General features: G+C 35.4%; 1 protein-coding gene across 7 annotated transcripts in view; it reads right to left on the minus strand.

Moving 5' to 3' along the window:
• Nucleotides 1–2,085: 2,085 nt before the first annotated feature.
• Nucleotides 2,086–26,686, minus strand: part of LOC111029901 (broad-complex core protein-like) — an 80,508-nt gene continuing 55,907 nt past the window's right edge. For 6 of the 7 annotated variants that reach the window (XM_022309144.1, XM_022309146.1, XM_022309148.1 and 3 more), the window contains 5 exons: nt 26,161–26,352; nt 25,557–25,715; nt 19,455–20,121; nt 17,103–17,162; nt 12,611–13,194 (listed from right to left, as the gene is read on the minus strand). In XM_022309144.1, coding sequence (XP_022164836.1) covers nt 12,680–13,194; nt 17,103–17,162; nt 19,455–20,121; nt 25,557–25,715; nt 26,161–26,352 — 1,593 coding nt within the window. In that variant the 3' untranslated portion in view covers nt 12,611–12,679. Of the gene's footprint in view, nt 2,199–6,573; nt 6,850–12,610; nt 13,195–17,102; nt 17,163–19,454; nt 20,122–25,556; nt 25,716–26,160; nt 26,353–26,686 lie in introns of those variants that run through there. The other variant, XM_022309149.1, reaches the window with a different exon arrangement.

A 26,686-nucleotide genomic window follows, 5' to 3' on the forward strand; every position in this document is an offset into this window, starting at 1 on the left:
TTTGTATTTAATATAGTATAATAATAATAATAATAATAATAATAATTATTTCAACGGATCAACAATGCAAATATATAATTGATAATATAATATTTAAACAGAATGCGTGTTTTATTATTATTGTTTTTGTTACAACTAAATAATGAAATATAATACCCAATGTTTCTGCAGTCAGTCTGTATATATTATATATTATTTGTTAGAGCCTATTAAATATATTATATGTAGTGTGTAACAACGAATATCATCAACTGTAAAAAATAAAAGGAAAAAAAACGAACGAATACTATTACGTAGTAATAACAGTAGAAAATGTGTGTGTAAATATATAGAGTAATTATAATGCGAATGAAATAATAATATATATATGAATATATCGTTTCCGGTTCCTAAGTAGTAATTTAAGGCCCTTCGTTATTATAATATATAATATATATATATTGTTTATGATAATAATATATAACCGATCACATGTTTAATGATAATATAATAATAAAATATTTCAAAAAAGACACCTAAATGGTTTTTTGTGTACATCGAATAATAAAATGATAGTCAGTTGTTGTTGGTTGTTCAAGTATATTTAACTTTGTTATTATTATTTTATTTTTTTGTTGATAGTTTTGCCTAAAAGAAGTATTTTATACCCGCCCAACACTAATAATAAAAAAACTTACATTCGAAAAAACGAAGACTAGTATACCATCGATATTTAAATAAATAATAATAAACAAACATTCATCAAACTATGTGTGTCGTCAAAGTTTGTATACACAGAAGGGGGAATCGTATATGTATTATATTTTGCTTTACTCTCGGACTATGCACGTGTTGCTCCCCCGCAAGAAATAACTCATTACGAGTGCACATGGAAATAATAATAATAATAATAATAATAATAATAATAATAATAATAATAATGTTTGTTGGTTTTATAATGATATGTCCTTATAAGTATAATTATACAGATTTATTAAATTTAAAATTAAAATTAAAAAAATTATGTAGATCAATCATGTCAGTCAAATTGCAAGTACGCAAAAAGTAAATATATAAGATAACGACGTTTTTTTGTTTTTTTTTTCGTTTTACCAAGAATTATTAAACCAATACAATTAATGTATACATTAAAAATGCCATTTTTGGCGGGAAAAAGACGAGAGAAAAAACCATGTTTTTCTACACGAGTCAGAAAAATGATATACTTATACGAAAAAAAAATAGTTTTAAAATAAAACCGAACAAGTTCAAACCACCCCCACGGTCAACGTGGCTACTGCAGTTATTAAATAATACTAACAACTACTACTACTTCTACTACCTACTAAGATACTGCTATATTCAGATGACATTCGACCCCAGGTGCACTGGAAACGAGCGGTGGACGATCGGAACGCGTATGCGCCGTGTGCATTTCCGGTCGTTTCCAGTGCGTCGGCGGCAGCACCGACACAACAAAAACAGCAACAACAACAACAACAACAACAACGGTGTTTGATAATAATGATAATGATATAATATTATAATATGTATGTATATATACGCTAAACTATCGTAATATTATTTACACACATATATATATATTTAATAATATTATATATAATATTGTATACCACTCGCTCGCTCGTCACGTCAATTATATGGTATTACACCAGCTGCATAATACGACGACAACAGCATAATAGGTTAAGCGATTGACCAGATTATAATTATATTATGTTATTCGCCTATACCGTGTTTGCGGTAGGTAACTGTTGGCGGCGACGGCGGCGGTGACGGAGACGAAGACGGAGACGGAGACGGGGCAGACGACGATGACGACTGGCAACCGTTACAGACGACCAGTGGTGACCGTGACCGTGGTTTCGGTAGTGGAGACTCGGACGGCGGCGGCGGCGTCGTTGCGACAGTGGTGGACGAGGTTGCTGCGACGGCAGCGGCGGCGGCGAAGGTTTTCATCAGACGTTTAAGCGCCACCGCCGAGCCCCTGTGTTGCAGGCTCTTGTGCGTTGTCAGGCTGTTCTTGGTGCGGTACCGCCGTCGGCAGAACTCACACACGTATAGGGTGTCGGACCGCTCGTGCTTGTCCTGGAAGTGTCTTTTCAGTGAGTAGTAACAGCTGAACGTCCGTCGGCAGTGCGGACAGTCTTGTGGCTCGTTGATGCCGCCGTTGGCTGGCGGTGGTAGTATCTGATACCCTGTCGGAGACAAACAAAAAAAAATTCCGATCGTATAATATATTATCCTAAAAGAACATATAAAATTATATTATATTATTATGTATGCAGAAGTCATCGGCCGGGGTGATTTATTAGTACTATCATCGTCCGTATTGTAGGAGAGATTATTATTGTTATTATTATAATTTTTTTTTATTTATATCTAAAATGGAAATTAAAAATTAAAATGTTGGTTTCTGCGTTACTTGAAAATAAAAATGAAACGCAGTTACCCAATTTATAGAACTAATTTATGTAAATATTTTTAAAGTTGAATTATTAATTTTCATTAAGTATTCAAATAGTTATGCAAGTCTTAAAGTTTAGGCGGGAGACGGTAGCGAGGAATATTATTATTTAGAGTAATTTATTACTATAATATAAAAATATTATATTTATACTCGTAATTAGTGAGCGGATGGTTTGGGATACACACGCGGTATGGACACTCTGGTATAATATCAACGGTGGTTTTGAGGGAGGGCTATCTTAGCACCCATCGGATCAGGGATAACCCCCCCTCCCCCCTCTTGGGACTTGGTTCATTTCTTTTCTTTATCTGAATTGTAAATAGGTACAAAAATAATAATTTATGGCAATTATAATAAAAACAGTAATTATAATAAGTCTTAAAACTGAACGGGAATAAAAAACCGTATTCGGCAAGATGGGCAACAATTTTTTTGCATATTTTATTGTATCCTTTAAATTTTAATTCACCTGCTCTGATATTTTGCTGATGTATTAAGTTGAAGATTGATAATACCTACATAATATCTACTATCTATCTATGTATAATGTATGCTAATTTGTTAGTATTTTATAGATCCGAATAATTGCTTTTGATTTTTTGATTTATAGATAATAAGTTACAACGTTTCACAAATTAATGCACACAGCACGTTACTAGATCGCGAGTCGAAGAAATATAATATGCATTATACATTTTTCAATTTTGCATACAACTTTGATAAAACTGAAAAGTTTTTCGAGAAATTCAGGGAACTTACTATTTTAGCTTTAAATTTATTATTTTGGAAATGTAACGGACAAAAAAGTTGTTCAGTGGTTCGTCTTTAATAAATGCATTAAATTCTGTACGGCTTTAACGCTTGACTCGCTATACCTACTACATTGACTCAAAATGTCGGTCACAAAGCTATAGAGGTGGCAATTATTATTAAATTTCTTTGAAATGTAACAACTATTATTATAATTTCAACGCTTAATGAAATGTTTTCAGATCGACATTTAACCGTTTATTGTTTGGCTAATTTAATTTTTATAATTTTTTAATGCACATGAACTTAACGGATGCATTAAATTAGTAACATTTTTTCATATAGATCGGGTGCTGTTGACTCCGCTACTCCTGAATGAATACAATGCCGATTGAGCAATTATTCTTATACAGTGAAGTTAACAATTGGTTCTCTACTGCACATTTGACATTCCATAAAAGCGAAGGCTGCGCAATATCACATAATGGAGTTGTTTGTAGCCATATGGTGTTGTTCTAGGGATAAGTTGTACATATTTCGTTGTCATAATAATATAGTTATTATTAATTATAAATTATAAGCCGCAATTTAACAATTATAATATTAAGCTCACGTTAGTTGATTGAAAACAATATAGCAACGAATCGTACAAGAAATGACGTCCTCTCGACTCTCGAGATGCATAAAATATAATGTATTAAATAACGTGCGTTGTTTTTAAAATATTGTGCGTAGGTAAAATTACAAACCTAGTCCGGAAAAACTGTAGTTATCTAAAATTATGGGCACTATAGTTATATTCATTCTCTCCAGGATCTGGTATACGGTTAACGTTTGACCGGTAAAGTTGTAGAGAGAAGAGGGGGGAGGTGCGTATGGTCGGAAAAAATTCAAAACTATTAAAAAATCGACCATCACGTGTCCCGGTGAATTATATATGTACCGTTCCGGTTTTGACCAAATAACCGATTTAAAATGTCAATATATATATTATATATCAATATACCTATCGACAAAAGAATGACAGGCAAAATATTAACCCATGTAGTTTTGTTAAAATTTGACAATTTAACGTCTATAGGTACAAGTTACGCTGTTGAAATGTATTCCCAGATTCCCTGTATTATGCTCTTGTAAATCGGTTCTGACGATTTGTGTTAGAACGAGAAGCATTATACGATGTATCAAAAACAAATAAACATTTTACTAAGGTACCAATACAACAATATGATGTTTATATTACTTTATGCGGCGCCGACGGGACAGAATTTGGTCTTTTTACCGGTGTCGTGTGTAACGCCGACGAAACGATTTGTTTATTGCCTACGACATGCACGCGATCGCATATTTTTGTGCCCACGATAAAAAACTAAACGGCCGATCTTAATCGTGCGTTTCGCTTGAAATTGCCCGTCGTCGCACGCGCCGTTCAGCGCACTATTATGCACATGTAAACATATTATATTATATCGGAAGCGTGTATTCGGAATTGTCAACGTTCATATGAAAAAATGACAAAAGTAAGGTAAGGATATTATGTTTATGACTTTTAAATATGATTTTTCTATTTTTCTTTTACAGTTGTGCTCAGTGCAGACCAAATTATGATAAATCTGCGCGGGTAAATGATATTGGAATTATGTATATTACATTGTAGGTACCTATTTTATTTTGCATTTTTAGCTATACCGTAATATGTGCCTGTTTTAAATATTTTTATCAAATTTAATTTTATACGGGTAATGTGTCTTTTTTTGTAAAACTGTTGTAGGTCGTTTTTCTCAAGTTATATTAGATTTTAAAGAACATTAAAAAAAAAATGTATTTTTATTAGATTTATTGGGTACATCGAGGGCTTGTTCACGAGCGTGTCATTCATGGTTTCATAAACACATATCTGTAGGCAAAACTACTCTATGGAATATAAGTATTATTGTTGGTGTAATGGTGTCTCATAACTCACACGAACGCGGAAACGTATTCTAATAATAATCTATTAAAAATGTATGAAATATTTTGAATTTTGATTGAATAATGAATAACACAACTATATTTTAATGCATTTTATTTCATAAAATTTGATTGTTTAAAGGACGTAAATATTTGTATTGATTTTTTTTAGAATTTTTAAGGTCATATATAATAGTTAACATAAGAATCGAGTTTGAGATTTACGTTCTGGGTTTCATTTAACGCAGGGTGATGATCATATATTATAATCATTAGATCTAAAAGGGCACTTGCTTGGGAGCTTTGAAAAAAATTAATAGAGTGATGATGGATGTTTAGTGAAGGGACTATGTTATATTTTTTATGCGTTTTATAATTTATAGCCATAGTCATAGTTATAGTATACCTACATGTATTCGGTGTGTAACCCACCTATATAAAATACTTAAATATGATACAACATTTAGATTTTTCTCGTACCTACTAAAATAAAGGTGTATTTTGTCATGTAAAAATATGAATACGGTTCTTAAACGTCTGTGTAATCTTTATCCGTGTATAATAATTAATATTTATGAGCAATAATTCGTATCACAACACTTGTTATACTTTGGTGAAAAAGTGTTAAGTAAAAATCTCTGTTTTTACCCGATGATTAAAGTTTATACAAGGATTATATATGTAATTTAAAATTCATTAATTTCAAGAAATATATAGATAAGTATCTACCTAGTATATTATAATAATAATTAAAATTAAATTTGATGATTCATTAAAATAAAGTCAAGTTAAATAAACCATTATAGACAAAGATTGAATTTAAAATTATAGTCTAGTTTTTTCATTCTTCTTCTTCTTATTCTGGCTTAACTTATCTCCAAAACTTTGGCCACGCCCCTACAATATTTCTCCATCTACCTTTCAGCATTTCTACCCAATTTTCTATACGTAACGCTCTCAGACCTCCTTCTACTCCATCTATCAATATTTTTCTTGGCCCGTCGTGTGACCTTTTCCCTTGAAGTTATTCCATTCAACGCCTACACTTGGTTTTTTCCTGTCAAACGTTGTCTATTTCTGTATTATATTATTTATTGATATCGGCTTATCTTAATCCCCTATAGTATTGACTAATCCAATGTATGTTTAATGAAATGTGTACATTTTAAATGATAAAATTATGTTATCCCGATAACAAGTTTTTTCCCAACACGGGTGAGAGGGGCAAGAGATATTATTTTTTTTTTCGATCTCATGAACTTTAATTATGCGGATCAACCCATACCCCAACCATACGGCCTATTGACCCCCCCCCCCCTCTCCTAATTTGTGGGTACCTGTGACGGCGATGGTGGGTGGTGGTGCACGATGCACCGGACACTAAACGCGGATAATTTACTTACCTTTGAATATCGAATACTAGAACTTGACGTCGGAGTGGGTGGCTGGTGGCGGGGGCGCGTGATGCGGTGGTGGCGGCAACAGCATCGTGGGCCGCGTCTTGTGGTACGTGTAAATGTGCGTCATCAGCGAATTGCGTGAACAGTACACCCGTTCGCATATAGCACACCGGTACTCCTCCTGTCTGGACGCGTGCTTGTCGGCCACGTGCCTCTTCAGGCTCGCTTTCGAGCACAATACTTTGCCGCAGGCCAGGCACGGGAACACTTTTTTCAGTCCTGCGCGAACAAGGAACAATACATTAAAAATAAAAACCCACGTTCCTGCGTATCGTACGATATATGTCATAAGCGTGTATCGGCTTAAAACTATTTATCAAAATATATAATATCATTTTTGTCACAAAATATAATAGAGTGGGTGACCGACGACTGGCCCAACAACTCCTTATTATTCAAGTGACGCGTGACTGTGTCATAAACTCATAACTACATCATAACACGACCGTGCTCGCGGAGTTTTGAATTTTTGCGTGTCGATTAAATGGAAGCTAGGACCGCAAGTCGGGTTTCTCATAAATGCATGTAAATATTATCGAACGGGAAGTGCTTTGAGGGGCTATATTATATTATTATTAACACGATTCTTGCTGGTTCGAGTGCTTTTAAATTTTGAAATGCACTGAGAAACGACACGACAATAGATGAGGATTGTTCGATAACTATGCCATATGTCTATACCCAATATCATATCATCTCTAGTTTCCCCGTAGATTCAAAATAATAGTCGAGGAAAAAAAATTAGTTTAATGAATATGAATATAGAATATTATACCCATTAATTATACAAATGCTTATAATCATAAATTAATACCTGTATTTATATTATTATTATTTACTATTATATTATGTATCTCTAACATATAATAAATGCTATATTGCTGTCAAACCGTGCTGTCCACGTTGACTATTTTAAATAAATATTAATATATATTTATTGTAAACTATGAATATACCCTGCAAAACTATTTAATTTTCAGCAAAGATGACTTCTATCCCAACTAGATAAGTAACTCGGGTCATTAAATGTATCTTGTTTCGCCATTTTAGGAATGTAAATAATATGTATATATTTTCGATATTTCAGTATATGACCTAAATAGTTTGAAATTGTTACATCCATTGATATTTTTTCCAACCCAAACCACGGTAGACGGTCTTTAATTATTTTGTATTAATTTTATACAAAGTTCCTAATATAGCATCATGGTATAGAAATCTGTTGATTTTCAGTACCATTTTTTCACCGTTACGAGTAGCAAAAAATATGATACAATTGGTACTCGTTTCGACCCAAACCCCATAATTATATACTCGTACACACGAAGATCGTCGTATATTATATAATATATAAGTAATACGTGTACACAATAACGCACATTCAAAAAATTCCACAGAAAAAAACAAAATGTTTATGGTTTTAGAATGAACTACGACTGTACTTGTTTTTCTGTTTTCTCATTTTGGAAAGGTGTTGCGCAAAAAAGTAGTCAAGCAGCAAGTGTTTGTAGTTCAACGACTTAGGTTTTTTTTTGTGATTGTTGTTTACTTGAAATTAGAATCTCAAAAAAATAGCTCTTTCGTTAAACGTTTCGATGCACGGACGGAAGACAGTGCGCCCGCGACTATTTATATTTTAGTCAACAGACACCGACTCTACACCGATTCGATTTTTTCGAAGGATATTTTTACGCCAAATGCCGTTGGCATCATTATGTAACTCAGTGTAAGTGCGTGCATTAAAAACTGATCGAAAATATGCGATTAAAAAGTAAGATATCCATTAGAAGGTTATGGATAGACATACTAATTATAAAAAAATACATATAGGTATACCTATCCCAACGATTTTCTAGTTTAACAATTACTGGTAGTCGAAACGATAGTTTAGCAATTCGACGTCAGAACTCAAAACCGGTTACAACTCGTATTTGAGAAAATATAAAAACCGAAAATAATAATTGCTTACTAATTTTGTTTTTGTTTTTTATTTTTACTAACAAAAAACCTCTTGGCAACTACTGCGTTTTCCGACATACAAACACGCAGAACACGCGAAATCACAATTGAATGTATTATTATTATAACATCATACGGTTTATTATACAATAGATACGTCATATGTTATTATCTTATCGTTATGCATAACTGCAACTATTTCGGGGTAAAAAATAGTAGGAAAAAAGTGCATCAATACAATCAAATTTAACGTTAAACGGACTGTTTGAAGTAAAAATAGTTTTTTTTAAACTTATTATTCAAATTAGGTTCGGCTCAAGAATAATACACATAAAACTAAAGATTAACAATATTATATAATATACTTTACCTAAATATGTAACTAAACAATAGCGACTCAATCCAAAAACAACAAAAAAAGCATATGAACTCATATTTGGAGCATATTTTACCAGTTTTTAATTGAATATTAATAGAAGATTTTGAGATTTTTAACGAGGATATTTGCTTTTTAGCTCACATTTTAAACTTTTAAGAACCTAAAAGTCCTCACTCTGCTCATAATATAATATAATATGAAATGATGTGGTTCGAAACGAATCACAGTTATTCCCGGGGGACATTGTCAAAATGTTGTATTGTAATAATACACATACTATGATACTTACACGATAGGTAGGTCTACTCTTCTCATTTACCGTACCGTGTTGTGAGAGAAAATTTGTCTATAGATTTTGACGATACATGCACCACGACAGGTGGTGATCGACTATTGCAAAAAACATTAATAAATAGTATCGTTATTATAATTTATAAGCATAACCGAAACGAAAATGTTGCTACGTTAGGTATTATGGCAATTTCGCGGTATGAAAATTGTACGCATCGATGCCATGTTATTATACTTATTAATAATTCAAAACATTTTCATGAGCCAAATATATTTAATATGCGTACGTTTTGTAGTCAGCAGTGGTTGGGGGGAGGGGGGTTATGTGAGAAGGCACCAATTACAATTATTATCGCTGCCATTTCAGTAATGATGTTCAAATATATACAATATTACACATTATACAAATACAAAATATATGAGTACAAAATACGTAGAAAAATCTAGTATTTCTATTTTTTAGTTGGTCGGTTTGGCCGAACGGATGTCGTTGCGAATTTAATGATATAATACCATTTACGATATCAGATTTTTAAAATCGATCAAGGTTCTCACATCACTTTACTGGTCGAGGACAAAGTAAGTAGACGATCGCCCTAGAGATAGCGAATGAGATAATAAGATACATGGCTAGTCTGAAGGTTTTTTAGGGACTAAACATTAAGATATTAGAACAATATATTAATGGTTTAAACAAGTACCTGCACATCAGTTCTGTGGAAAATTCAGTATCAATGTTATAGATGAGCTACGATGAAAAGTTACACCGCGTTCGTATAAATCATCATTTCGAATAGCAGCAAGACTGTTAGGAATCAGTGAACACCCAACAGGAAATTATTTGTCGTGATTAATCGTACATATATTTATTTATTTATTGTATTATGTTAATAAATTGGAAAGTCGGTAACCCTAGTCGACGGTGAAATGCAAATATTGTTCGAGTGCAGATTTTTTTTTTAAATATAATGTATCGTGATATAGAGGACGCTTTTATTCATAACACAAACACACCTATATCAAACTACAAAAAATGCGACAAAACATTCAAAATGCGTCTCGAACTAGGGTGACTTAAATATGGCTTTCCAATTAATTAACGCAATGTTTACGAGTGCAGAACAAACCGACCTCAGACGTATGCACTGTGCTGCAGAATATAATATAGCTTGTACCTGCACCACACTCTGCAGTATATGTAGCCCGACGTAGCTGCATATGTATACATCGTTTTACGTACACTTGCCCGCACGGAGACGGAGAAATTCATTCGAAACAGAATATATCAAACGCGGATTACGCGGTTTTTTTTTTTTATTAATTGTACACTCGAGAATCGACTTTTGAGGGCAAAGCTAACCGCCCCCCCCCCCCTGGGAAAATGAAATTACATTATACACGCGCCTCATATATGATATGTTTACGTTTGCGTTAAAGGTATGTTTGTGCCGCGCATTTGCCGATACACAGTCGACGCGCTTATGTATAATGTTAAAAAGAAAACAGCGAACAGCGTTGTTTACCCTCGTTCGACGGCGTTGAGGGGTGAGGGGTGGTCGAGTGTGGGTGGCGGCGGGGGAAGCGTTGTCGGCTGACAACAAAGCCATTGCCGACTCTACTTCCCGTAATGTAGATACCTGTGTTTATTTTTAGTTAGGCGCCCTATACAAACCGTATATAAACAAACGTCGTATCGCAGTGTAATCCAAATTTAATAGGGTATTTTTTTTTCTTTTACCAAACCTATAAACACAATATTATACTATTAAATATATATTATACATGTCATATATATATGTCATATATGAGCACGCAAGCTTTTAATAATGTCCACGTACGAGACGACAACCGTGAACGGAAAAATAATAATAACAACCTCGGACTTTCGTTGGATTTTTTATTTTTCGTTTTATTCATAAAACATCTACCACGTCATTAAACTGGGATATTTAAGTAGAACAATATTATATCGTTGTGTCGCAACCACTAATCGGCTCCCAAATAGATCTAGGTACCTATGGGTAGTCGATATTTAGCTCGTTTCTTTTCAACATGATCCTGTGACTCGGGTGGATTAGGGACATGACCCTATATGGAGGGCGCTATTATGTCATAACCGCATAATTTTATAGATAAACCTCGTATATACAGAGTCCGATAGACTCGACTCGATGAAATTCGACCTACATCATTTACGTATTTGATGGAACGAAAAATCGTAGTCATACTGCCTGCATAATATTATCGTCATAAATGGCAGCACAAAAAGCATAATATATGATCTATCAGAAGAAGATTTACCTGCCTAAACACGTTATGTTATAAAAATCTCGAATTATTATTCAGTAGCGGCCAAGCCAACGGTCAAAGGCTCACAAAAACAGCATTATCCAAATATTGAATAAAAATAATATGTATAAACCGCAACGATATACCGACCGATTTATTTGCCACCAAAAGCGAAGATAGGTAACAATATTATTACCTAATTATTATGTTAAATGTCATTGCAATGCCGATATTAACTTGACTTTTCTTTTTCTTTTTATTGTTATCATTTTTTAATTTACAGTAAATGATACATTCGTACTTATTTCGTATTATAATATATTATATTATACATTCTAAAATACATGGTAATATAATATAATAATGTGTGTGCGTACAGTATACTATATTTTATTTATACATATTTAATTATAATACGGTTGTATTATTATTATTAATTTTTTCGTTTCACTAAACCTTGTACGAACACAGTCTAAACGTCGAAAAGGAAAAAAATATATACTCAATGTACCTACACAATATTATACAATATTATATACCTATATGTATACAACAGTACAGCACTAATCCTAAAGCGAACCACCGTTCGTTTAATCAAATAATAATAATTATATATAAATAATAATAATAATAATAATAATAATAATAATAATACCTAAACAAACATGAGAAAAAAAATAATGACAAATAATGATTCCGATATAATTCGTCGATGGTATTTCATATAATAAAATGTATTCACAGTCGCGTCGGAAAACGAAAAAATAAATACATTTCAAACACGAAACCTACAAAACTTACAATCATAATATAATCGAAACAATTTCTACTGTTATAATAATATATCGTTATATAATAACACATAAATTATTCTTATTGCACTTTACAGTCGTCGGCTACGCGGGGCGTCGTAAAGGTATCGTTATTAATTATTATCGTTCGTTCTCGTCTACATCATTCGTAATACTGTCGTCGTCGTCGTCGTCGTCGTCACTCTGTCCCGTCGTCGTCCCTCTGTCCGGCCTTCATCGTCGTCGTCGTCGTCGTCATCCTCCTCTTCTTCGGCCGACGCGTCGTTCGGACGACGAAGACGACGTCGGAGCCCGTTCAGGCGCTCCGCTGCAGCTTGTGTCAGTTACTGTTGTTGTTGTTGTTGTTGTTTATGTTGTTGTTGTACCACATGGTCAGTGGCGGTAAGTTTTTCACGGACGAGGCGGCGGCGGCGGCATCGGCGGCGGCGGCGTTGGCACATCCGGACACGCCGCCGTTACCGTCCGGCGACGCGGACGACGACGTGACCGCCGCCGCGGAAGTAGTAGTCGTCGTCGGGGCGGTCGTGGCCGCCGTCAAAGCCGCTACCGCCGCCGCCACCGACGCCGCCCCCGCCCCCGCATTACCGCCCCCGCCCGCCGACTTGTACGCTTTGGGTTTCCGGTGGTAAATGCTCTTGTGGTTGTTGAGACTGTTGAGCGTGCGGAACACTTTGTTGCACACGTTGCAGACGGCCGAGTGCAGAGGCTGGTTGTGCTGTTGTTCGATGTGCCGCTTCAACGTCAACCTGGTGCTCAGGCGCTTGCCGCATACGAAACAGGACAGCGTCTCCGCGCCCCCGCCGCCAACTCCTCCGCCACCAGCCTCTGACCAGTCTGCAGCACAATAATAACAGCCGGTCACTCCTTTTGTATTTTTTTTTCTCCATTTATATATTATATTATATTATGTATTACTATTTACTATGTATCATATATAGGTAGGTACTGCATACCGGGCGATTCATTTATCGGGCAAAGCTCATTATTTCAAAAACTATTAACGTTTATGAAAGTTTTTTTTTTTTTTTCATAATTCGGGTCGTTCACAAAACATTTTTGGAAAAAATTATATTTTTGTAATTTTTGGTCAATGAAATTGAAAATAATAAGTTTTGTACCTTTTTCGACAACAACTTCTACATTTTTAATTTCATATTCCTAAGCAAAATATTATTTGGAGAGTTTTGATATAATATACAGATACATATGTATAGTATTTAATATTATACGAATAAAAATTAAACTTTGGACGAATAATTAAGAATCTATAAATTTAAAGTTTAGATAAGTGGGGAGGTGGAGTGACATGTTGCGGGAGGTCCCTATGCCACTCCACTTCGCTCATCTAAACTTTAAATACTTATCATAAAATCACAAAATGCTCGTCAAAAAATCAATTTTTATGTTTCAAAGTACCTACTACAAAAAAATATCCTGTTTTAGAAAAAGAAATTAAAAATGTATGTCTTCGTTAAAAAAAAGGATAAGAACACGGTGAAACACATCATTTTTCTTTCAAAAATCATATTTTGTAACTACCTACAATTATGTGAAATATTATACTAAAAAATGTTGATAGCTTTTGAAATAGTGAATTTTCTTTGCTAAGAGAACCCATTTATATTTATTATGTATCGCGTGTATTTATAGATATATATATTTATGTATACGTGTTCCATAAATACATGCATTTATGTTTTATAAATAATATATAAGAGGTAAATAATGATAGTGATAAAATGATTGGTAGGTATTATAATATTATGGATTATATATAATATTTAATATTTAAAGGTAGGTATATATAGAAAGAAGTTTTAAAAAAAAACCAAGTATTTCGTCATTGTCGTATGAAGTGTACATAAAATTTTCTTTCGTTATTCGCTTCGTTTTATCGTTCCGAAAAATGGGGATAGAGGTAGTGTTATAAGCGGAAAGAAGGGAGAGGAGGGTAGTTTTCTTTTTTAACGTATACATAAATATACTTTGTATAAAAAAAAACAACAACAAATATAAGTATACGTTTTTTTAACAGATCACAGTAGTAAACATAATATTATAATAATAGTTATTATTACATCAGCTGCTGGTATAAATAAATATATATTATATACTATAAAAGTACGACGACGGATCAGTGGAGACCTCTATTATATCGGACACACCACACAACATTAAATTAAGACACTCGACCGATTATTATCACTGGCGTTTTCTATATGTATCGATCCATAACAGTATATTATTATATATAGGTAACAATGTCGTACAAAAAAAAAAAAAATAGGTTCGGCAATAATACAATGTACAAAAAAGTACACGGCCGAAATCGTCATAACTGCAGTTACATCGCGCACGCACGTCTTTTTCTTGAACAAAACAATATTAAAATGTATACGACCTAACTGATTTGTTTGCACGCGGGAATCAGGTGAATACGCACACAGTGTACCTAATATTATTATTATTATAATATAGGACTCGTTGTTGTCGACACTTTATCTGAAATATCATCGCAGCAGCATATGCGAGAAATTAACCGAGCGCATTAAATGTGAATAATTTACTGTACGCGAGAAGATTCGCCGAGCGTTAATCACACAACGGCAAGTAAGTTGTGTAGACGCGTGGCGGGATTTAGGTAATATTTTTTATTTTTTTTTGAGAATTTCAGACGATTTTTTAATAGTCGCGCCGTATAGGTCAACGATCTTTTTTTAATACGCACGTGTGCGCCGCCAACAGCAGTTCGAAATAGACAAAAATATAATACCGGAATTGCCACTATATAGTTTGGCCAACAAGTATGTATATTATACATGTATAGTCATATAAATATAAGTACGTTGAGCCGGGCTCACCTTTCCACTTTTTTTCTTTTTTTAATTTCGGCCAAAGTGTAAAAACTAATATCATACTTAGACTCGCAAACAGGTTTCCAATTTTCACATAGCACAACACACGACGACGTTTTAAAAATTAAATTTTATTTCACCGCACGATTACTATTTTGAATACCTACAACAACTATACTTGAATAATGTCGCCGCCGTCATCGTCAACAGTTATGTATAAAAAGAAATTTTAGAAACTATAATTAAAACATTTTAACGAGCAAAACGCACCCGTATATAACCACACGTTGCAAGTTTCAGAAGAAGGACAACTGTTCGGTGGTTAAAAACGAATTCATTTCGCAATTATATAATTCAAAGTGATACATAAAATGATCGATGATTATGTTTGTATAAAACTATATAGTATATGCGGATTAAAATATATATGATTGTCAAACTTATTCGATGCAATAATTATTTTGTCTCAATGATGTTCGCATGCGGGGCACGGGAAAATTTCTCTCCAAGTTTAAAGTTTTTCTCGAGTTGACTTTATGAAATAGGTACATCGATTCGTCATAAAACTGCTGTAGAAGTGGAATGGGGAGTTGAGAAACATTCTAACGAATTTATGAATTAAGTCGAAATAATCCTGATTTATATCAAAACATACGTCAAAAATCTGTTACGAGTCCGTTTCCCTAAGTCTGCTCGACGTATAAATATGTCTGGCCGTTCCATATACTATCATAGCCTATATAGGTAGAAAGTGCAGCAGCAGTACCGCGTCACTTAGAGTTGATAAATGTCTATTGGCCCTTGGCGTCTCAGTGTCCAAAGCATTATGTACATTTGTAAGTTTAATTGATATTTCTTGGACGATTTGTTTCGAGGGGACGTCAGCAAAAAATGCATTCCGTCACGGCATAACTTTTATACATAAATTCAATCCAAGATATATTTTAGGTATAACACCTACGAGTATTACGTAGGTATATATTATATTTTATTGTTAGACACACGATCGGGATACGATGTAGACGGTGAGTTTTCACGAGAGAATCGCATAATGTACTATCTAAAATCCGCCGATAAAAAAACAAATAGGTAGTACCCGCTGAGTTTGTCGCAGAAAAGTTACAAAAGTCGACGGGATCTAAAACGGCTTTAACTTATATAATATAGAAGAGAGTATATGTGTGCGACAATAGAGTACAGAATATTGTATACAATGTCACGTTGTAAAACATCTTCGCCGTTATGTGAGCGCTTATAATAATAATAATAATAATAATAATAATAATAATAATAATAATTGAAGTCACTTAAAATCGATGCATCGTTCTTATTATTACTTTGTTTGAACAACAGTTCGACAATGCGTTACGGCCGTTTCACTCGCAAAAACGCCGCTGTCTTTATCAGTAGCATTTATATTATATTGTATCATTATTAGTTTCGCACATACTAGATATATATACGGTTTTGTCTGTATCGCAAACTTGAGAGGTAATTAACGAGAATCCGACGGACTATTTTAAAATAATATATATATATATATAAATTGTGTTATTGCAGAGTAGTGTGTCTCCTTCGCGTAATGCGTATATACATTGAACGCACACAATTTGACGGGGACGAGAGGGTGACGAGAAGCAGGCAAGCGTTATACTGAAAATAAAAATATGCACTCGACACAAACTCATCATAACTCGATTGTCGAAGCCTACCTATCTACGCGTGTACATGCGTAAGTATTCTTAAGCGCGAGATACAGTCGATCGCGAAACGTCCAACGGACGTGTATAATATTATTATTAAACGAGCCATTACAGTAAGTACAGTTGTAACGAATCGCTAGTAAATTATGTATTTATTTAGGTAAATGTATATTGTTATTCTTACCTTGAGAGCTGGAGCCTCCTAGAGCCTCCATCACGTTGGTATGGTTGTGATTGTTGAGACCTGTGATAAACAGAAACAAAACCGGTACATTAATATCACGTCTGAAAAATGTAAAACAAAAATAGCATGGCAATGTTTAAGGACAACAAGTGATTAATTTAAACATAATAGGTTTTTTTTTTATTTTAGCTACCTACCTACTACGTACTCTTATTTGGCCTATGTTATACAACAGTCATCAACTTGCTACACGCTCGTCTCAGGTCCAAAGAGCCTTCTCTTTGATTTTGATTTCGAGTGGGGAATAGGTACTTATATATTATAATATCATAATAGCACTTGTCTGTATCGATTTAACGAGGAAATCGAATAAGCACAGCAAACCCGGGGATCGGAGGTTATAATATTATGTAAGTATATGAAGTATGACATCGTCATGGACCTCCAATAATTATTGCTCAACTATTGTGGTCGACCATCGAATATGTCGTAATTTAGGGAAATATTAAAGATTTTCAAGAATAAAAATTCGATACGGTGGATAGATCGATGGGTGGGTAACAACTACAAGTCCGATACGGGTCGATAAGTTTCGCTTGTATGTCACACGTCATATAACTTCATAAACACTCCGGGATATCGATAGGTATACGCTCGAATTTCTTCCCTCGAAATCTTGAATAATGGGCCGTCGACCACCCGCCTAAAACTATACGATACGGGTGCGACGAGATTGACATTTTGGTGGGCAACGCAAGATTTTCGGGACGAAAAGAGCTGATGACGTACGACAAGAATGTTATATAATATGAATGCATCGTGCAAAAATACATCGATCGTCGATTGATTGTGAAAAATCGAATGACTGCGATAGTCGGCCATACAGCGTGATGTACGAAAAATAATAATTAATATTATTACAATAACGATTACCTATTGTACCAACACAATGTCGATGTTCGCGTTTCAGTGATATATATATATATATATATATATATTTATTTATTATATGTCCTCGTAGAACGCGTGTACCCATATAATATTATAACCACTGTTGGCGACTTATCCGGCTGCGTCTTAATGAACGATAAAATAGGAGATATTGTGCGTTTGGCATGATACACGAGAGTCGGTCGCAGCAACGACATATTAGTATTATATGATATTATTTGCAAGTGACGTATGTACATACGTTATAAATAGGTGCGCTCGCGGGTATAGGTATAGTATTGGTGTAGTAGGTATGCTCGTACCCACGATCCGAGTGCGCGTAGACCGACGAAGCAAAATACGAATCCGGTTTTTGAAAAATAAAAAAGTATTTATGGCCCAATCGTAGGTTATAGACACTTAACCTACCTATGGTAAATTATAAATATATATATATATATATATACTGCAGACGTCTGCATAGTACATAAGGTTGACCACGTCGTGGCCCACACGAACGTATGGAAATATACGTGTAACTCGTCTATAATACGCACACGCTAGAAGAGTTGAGTATAGGATAAATTTTATGTTTGGCGGCGGCGATTACCACCTCCTACTAGTGCACCTATATATATATATATATTAATAAATTATAATATGTATTAGACACGTTGTAGACTGGCAAATTTTCACCTACGGAATTTCAGGAAACCGGTCTGGGAGCCGGATCGTGTGTCCGGCGAGGTATAAAAATAGTACACAGGCGTCTGACGTCACGAAATTTTGTGCAAAAATTGGCAGCGAAACATCAATATAGATAGAGAAGAGAGGGGGAGATGGAAATAATTTCAATGCACTTATGCACCAATGCACTATTAATATTAATAAATACAAACGGTATTCGGGCTCTTCGGTAATTTGGGGAGGGGGCAGGATGAGCTCTTTTACTTTTCAAATATACATTTTTGCCATGGTCCGACTATCACTGATATTTTATACTAAACTCAATACATAATATGGTTGGTGTCGGTGACCGGCTAAGAGAAAATTAAAAACGGTATTAAATTGTATATTATAAAGAACAAATCGCATTTAAAAACAGATTTATTTACATGTCACAATGTTGTCGTTTGAACAACATATACGGGACACTCATATGTATGAACTATAAAAGTCCTAATCGCTAAATGATGATGTCAAAAAGAAATCACAGAAATTGATATTATGTCATAAAAAAAGCGTCGAAGAGGAAGAAAATCTACAAATCGCATTCCTATACAAAGTCGTTTAAACCTCATCATTGCCGGATACTTATTTAACGACGAGCCCAACATTTTGGGCGCCCACGACAGAAAAAAACCAAAATGGCGCGCCAGTATCTATAATATAAATCTATTAACAATCGTGTGTTGTACTTGCCCGCTAACGAGTCCGCGGCCATGGCGGCGGCCATGCTGAAGTTGAACGAGGCGCCAGCGGCCGCGAAGAACTTGCTATCCAGGTACGAGTGGTGGCTCTGGTAGGACGTGTCGTCGGGTTCGGACATGCCGATGGCCGGATGGACGCCCGTAAAGTCAGCCGCCGAGTCGTTGCTATCGTCCGCATACGCGCTGCCGCTGTTGACGGCAGCCGCGGACGCGGTGTCCATCGGCTCGGTCTTGACCTCGGCGGGTGACCGGCGAGACATCATCAGGTTCTGCGCCGTGTCTTGCAGTTGTTGCAGGGCGTTGGCTGGGGGCTGTGTCTGTTGCTGCTGTTGGTGGTGTTGGTGCGTCCGCGAATAGTCCATCGGTGGTTCGTCGTGGAGCTGTTGCTGCTGCTGGTGCTGGAGGTGGTGCGGTTGATGTCCGTTGCTGTGGCCGTTACTCCCGGCCACTCCGCCGATGCCACCGTCCGAACGTTCGCCCGCGTCGTCGTCGTCGATGCAGTTGGGCCGGCTGCCCGCCGAGCTGGGACTGTGTTGAGACGTCCTCTCGGACAGGTCCATGCCTCCGCCGCCGGTTGGCATGGCGCCGCCGCCACCGCCGCCCGAGGCCGGGTTCGACGAAGTCTTGTTGTTGCGTTTTAACGGTATTGGAGAGTTTTCCTGGGACAAGAAAAATGCGATATTATGTTACCTGTTTATATTTTATTATTATTATTTATTACTACCCAAACCGGGCCGAAGCCCAATAATTAAAACAATGTACTCAACACACAAAACAACAATAGTATCAAAGAGTTTGATGAGAAGAACAAAAGTATTTCCGTAAAGCTATAGAGGGGTGTTATTTATTGGCAAGACGCATCGTACTGTGAATTGGATGGTTACGGGTGTAGTTGATGGTGGGGGATGGAACTGCAAAGGGAACAGGGTAGTCGTAAATCGTAATAAGAGGGTGAAAGTACAATTGTGGAAGGAGAAGGGTTGCATCATAAGAACCGTTCATCGGGTAAGTTCAACATTTTAAGTTTGCGGACACTGTCTGCCAACGTATACTTTACCTAAAGTAATATTGAATAGTCCCGCTAAGGGTTGTCGATATTTATAGGATGGTTATTTATGACAACACAAAGAAGAGAAAATACCACCGTACTCTTTAACTCTGCATTAAGCAATTTAATATGTTATATTATGTTATGTATAGAAATATCGAACGAGTTTCCCAAACTACAAATACCATCATTAATAATGATATATAATAAGAGATCTGCACCGCTGTAATACCTCCCATTCCTTATTTATACATGCACACAGTTGAGGGTAATTTTCTTCATATCATAGTATTATCCACGCATCACTTTAATATTATAAGTATTATGTCCACCACACTCAATTTTTGTCTGTAAACTATACTATGATTACACTTGATGAGCGTTCTAAACGGTTGGAAACTTGTAATAATAAACGGGTTACGAGGGTTTTGAAATTTTTTATTGTTACTACTTTTTTTACAATGTTAGTTTTTGCCGAGAATAAATAACGGATTTCCAGAATCACACACATTATTACTGCTTCATAGTTTATTAATCTATACTTATAGAGTGAACCTTTCACATCTATAGTAACCGTATGCGAGGGGTGCAGGTCCCCTCTTCCCGTGGATTTCGAAGTCACCATTGTAATTTAATGTTCTTGACTTTCAACATTTTTAGAGCGTGCCCGCACAGGTACGTTATATAATTCATTTGGCCCCGCCGCTGCCAATTTTATGTCATACGCGAATGTTTTTAACAGTAGATAATTCTTTATAGGTATACTCCTGCGATCTTTAAAGTAATCGTCGCAAACATTGGATGTTATCATCGGAAGCACGTATTTATATATATATATATATATAATATATTTATGAGGGATTTATATATTTATGTATGCGTATCACGTGGCATCCCATTACCGGAAAACATGTAAAGGCTTATGCGTTATGTTATAATATATTGTAACCGCAATAACTATAAATAAATTGTACAGTAAATATGAATAAACAATTATAAAATATTAAAATTATTATATTAAACAGAAAAACACGGCCCAATAGATCGCTCTTTCAACACCCGCCTCCCCTCGTATCCGCCATTGACGCCGAGCGCGGTGTTTTGTTTTGTACGCACGTTTATGTGTATACGGATTATAAACTATAATTTGTGTTTAACTTTTGAGCGTGGATAATGCGCACAGCTGATGCGCAATAAAGTCAAAAAGATATTTAGATATAATACGCGTTTGTTTTTATTTACTCTGGCGCCATTTCCGCGTCCGGGAAACTCCGGTAATTTACTTTGCCTGCAATGCCGAAACAACACCTCGAGCGCAACGTTCGCTACAACTTTGCATAGCCCCGTCAATATTGGAACACGAAATGAAACAGGCCACGACGTGTAAATACGTATATTTTGTAAACGGTAATAATATACATTAAAATGACAAATTTAAATTCGGCCATAAACGAAAATCGAAAGTCGTCCAGTTTTGCGTATTAACCGGCACAATGGAAATAATGCTTGTACATGTATAGCGAACTTTGGGACATTGTCTAACAAATATTTTATTGCCGGCTGCCGAATCGATCATTCACGTTTTCGGGGGCGTAAAATAAATTAAATAAATAGACGCGACGACTACAACGCAATAAACGCGAAATTCCGTTAACAGCTTATGTCTTGTTTCGTTTCCGTTTTATCCGGTCATTGGTAGGTACCACCTATAATACGAATGACGACGGAGGAAAATAATAATTATTATGAGAAGTTTGTTTTTGTTTACTAAGATTTCTCTAAAGAGTCGTAAAATAACAAAAGAAAACGGCGGGCACTGTAAACTGTTTACACGAACGCTACAGACTTTTGAACGTTTCGCCGGCCAGAAAATATTCTCTCTCGGATTTTTTTTTTCCTTTTTACACGTTCATTTTTTTTCCATATTCTCCTCCGGCGCGCACCGCCGCTTTTGTTAACCGTTTCGTTCGGTTTACGCGAAGATCGTCTCTTTTCATACATCAACACGTGTGTGTGTGTGTATATATATATTATTATATATTTATGATCTTTTTACTTTTTTTTTTTTTGCGGAACGCCGTCACGACCGTTACAACGACCCGTACTCGCGATGTTTATTTTTATTGCTCGATTTTTTTTTCGCGATTTAATATTTGTCTTTCAACGGTTATGCCGTTGTCGTCGTCGTCGTACACAAACGGGCGAACGCTAACAAATAAAATCACGTCGCTGCGCGTTTTCGCTTTTGCCGGTCGAAAGTCGACTAAAAGCATTATGAAGATCGTGTGACACGAATATTTATTGTAATAATATCACCCTTCGCGCGTATTATTTACACGCATTTAAAACGCCCCGTCACTCCAGCAGATCGCGCGGGGTTGACTTTTGCGCATCGTAAATACGCGATATTGAAGTATAACATTTAAATCCGAATACGAATATCGCCGACGCTTCCGGTACTGGGCATTCGATAATGTACGTATTAAAGACTTCTCAAACTCTTTCCCCACTGCAGATCTTTTGTCACACGCAGCCCTCGTCGTAACAAATCGAAAGAGTAGTCGTATTCCGACGACGACCCTTTGAAACCATAAACCGAAATCACTCTTTCTTATACGCGTTAATGTAACTGCTGTATGTATGTATATATATATATAATTTAAAGGCGTAAATAATAAAAGGTCACCCCTTATTCACTACCGTATCCGAAAGCCGTATTTTATATTGTATATTACCTATTCGTATAAACACAAAAACAATATTCAGTGCAACTTTCACACAACGAAATATGTGTGAGAACCAAATTTATGTAATTCTATTTAACGATTTTTTTTTTGCTACTCACTAATCATTATATGGCTCTGTAAAATAAAAGTTTCACTGTAATCACAACGATAGCTATGGCACCTAGGTATATATCAATGCTGCTGCTGGAGTGTTCGGGATGGATGGACTAACTTATAGACCTATAAAGAAATAAACTAAAATCAGAGGGAGAGAGAGAGAGAGAGAGAGAGAGAGAGAGCGATCAGGCAACATTGGAAGATCAAGATAGCATACAAGTTAATCCATTTATGTCCATTAAAACAGAGAGAGAAAAGTTTAACAATTTTTTTTGGAATAAGGTGGCAAATACATTACGCTTTTTGTTCTATCGTATTGGCAGATATAAGCCATCTCTTTCTAATTAAGTTGGCACTAGGCAACCTATGTAGACAAAGTATAGTTCTATAGGAGACGCGCAGACCATGTTGATAGGTATTAATATGTCTATATATGGGCTAAGAGCGTTTGACGTTAGAGTTTGTCTTGTGTAGTAATATTGTGTATTATTATAATTATCATTATTAATAACTGTCGTATAGTCTATATTATATCATGCATATTCTCATATTATGTTGAATTAAATCGTATCGGAAACTCATTTTAGTGTACGGCTTCACCGTGATGTACTTACTACGGAGTAGAAATATCCTTGGGACAGGTAAATAACGCATTTATCGTGTCTATGGGGGATTATGGGGGATGGATACCTCTTGTGACCCTTTTTTATACATAAAATATTAATGTGGGACACTAGTCTGCCATTTATCTTAGAAATAATGAATATATGTCCCCCAACCCCATACTCAAAATTTCTGTCTACGCCGCTGATCGAGTTGCATTTAAACAAGAAACGCGTATGCATAATATTTCGTATACCTATCCTGCCCCTCGAAATAATATGCATTTTTGTTGCTATCGGTTAGCAGAAAAAAAATGTCATCATCAAAGGAATATAGTTTTAAAACCGGCAGAGAAAATGTTTTATTAAATAAACAACTGTTGACTTTAGCCGCTGCAGCGGTGTGGAAGTTTCTGTTATGTCGTGTATGCATGTATGTGAATGTGCATTGTGCATATATTATTGAGTTTAAGTTATACGTATTGTAGATCCTACCACCTACATACGCCAGGGTCACGGCCGACGCATTATTTATTCAAAACAAACGTGCGGGTAAGAAAAAACCCTAAACGAAAAGAAAAACATGTTTTATTGTTTGTTTTTAAATATATATGAGTATACACGCGCCCAGTTAGGTACGCGGGAAATGCATTTCATCAATGAGAATATCGTACACAATAGTTTGTAGAGATTTAACAAATATGCAATACACGAGATGCGGCGTATTACGACGATAATGTCTGTTTTTCTGCGCGTCCTATTATAATTTTCTTGGTTAGCACCGACAAGAACAATAACAATATATGACGCCACACAACCACAACAATATTATTATACTATGAATGAAAAACCACGTTGAACCGAGCAGGAGACCATATAATGATTCATTATTGAATATTGATTTAATTATATTATAGAGTAACATAGAAATAATGAAATATTCGTCAAGACGCACATATTATGTGTTACATATAATATATATAATATATATATACATTTACGAATATATTATGTTATTTGTAGATAGAATCACTGTTGTGTATACAGTATAAACACGCATAAACAAGCATTCATCGTTGCGAAGTCTCATATCAATTAGTCATCAGTCATCACCAATAACATATTCTGAGTGTGTGACTTTAATGCGAATTAAATACCTATAATAAAAATTTGGCAGCAGAAAATTATCGGTGTCCTATGTATAGAGTTCCACAAATTACAGTTATTAAATATCTACGAGAATTTATAGTCATTTTTTGTTCTCGATATAAAAAAAAATTAATCTGTTTTTTTCGTACTTCTTAAAAATCTGAGAATATAGCCAATAATTATTATATGAATATTTTTTCAGTATTCAAATCATTCACTTATATATTACATGAATATAGTATTTCAAAAAATATTCAAGTAAGTTTAGGCAAGAGAGCGTATAGAGTACGATCCCCATGTAATAATGTAATTTACACCTTTAAAGCTATATACATCATATATTGTTGCCTATGCATACATCGAGGTCCAAAGAAAATTATTAATATAATCGGAAAAACTATTCTATCCATCTATAATATCAACAATAAACGTGGAAACGGGAATGGACTTACCTTTGACCGAGGTGAAGGTATGGACGACGGCGATTGTTGAGGAAAACCTTTCCTCTGTCTGACCTGTGGAGACACTCTGTCTTCGGATGCTTGTGCAGCGAACGACTGGAGGAACGAGTTTTCCGCGGGTGGTGTCTCGGAAGACTGCCTCGCGGAATGCTGAAAAAAAGCAGACAAGTGAACGTATATTATTATAATAACATATAATATTAAATATGAACAAGGTATACAAATGAACATTCATCATCGTTATATTGGAATTATAATTATTTATGTAAACATATTACAGAAAAATTTGCTACGATCTTGAAAAAAAGGATTTCCAAACGTCGAAAAAAAAAATTATTTTATGCTCGGAAAACGACGCAGCCCCGTGTCATAATTGTTGTGACAGTTTTAAAACGTTTGTCGTAATCGTGTCACAGATACAAAACGAATTTGCTCTGGAACGGAAAAATGCTAAAAACGTCTCCGAAAATTCGAATGTATATGAAATTGCGATTCGCGTAAATGGGTAGTATCGATTATACGCTATTCTCAAACGTCATGATATCATAGTATGCTAAATTTATAATATAATATACAGTTGTGTTTAGGTACTCACGTCGTTGGCGGTAGTGGAATCGGACGGTTGCGTGAGACCGCTGACCCTGAGAACTTCGGCAGTCTTCAGGAACGAGCTCAGGTTCCTCTGGTGGACGTTTACCTCGCCGTGGTAGATGAACTCAACCAGCGCTTGCAAGTCATCGAAAACGACGTCTTGCAACACGATCACGGGGTGTTTGCACGGCGTACTCTGCGAAAAAAAAAAAAGAGAGACGAACGTAAATCATCGTTTTACCGCGTGGTCAGACCGATATAGGTCCGACGGTTTAGTATATTGGTCAGCTATAGGCGAAAAATGATGAACGAACTTTATCTAGCCCGTAGACTAGAAATTTATCATTTAAATTATTTGTTTTGAATGTGAATTGAATGAGGTTTTCATTGATTTTAAATTGATTTCGCCTTTACATTCTTTGAATTAACATAATTATGCGTGTACATTAAGCTTAAACATCACATTTTGATGGCCCCCGAAAACTTCCCGATTTCCTAAAGAGACCCTATGAAAATATCAATCGGTGATC

Source organism: Myzus persicae, unplaced genomic scaffold (assembly GCF_001856785.1).
Source record: "Myzus persicae strain clone G006 unplaced genomic scaffold, MPER_G0061.0, whole genome shotgun sequence".
Lineage (NCBI taxonomy): Eukaryota > Metazoa > Arthropoda > Insecta > Hemiptera > Aphididae > Myzus > Myzus persicae.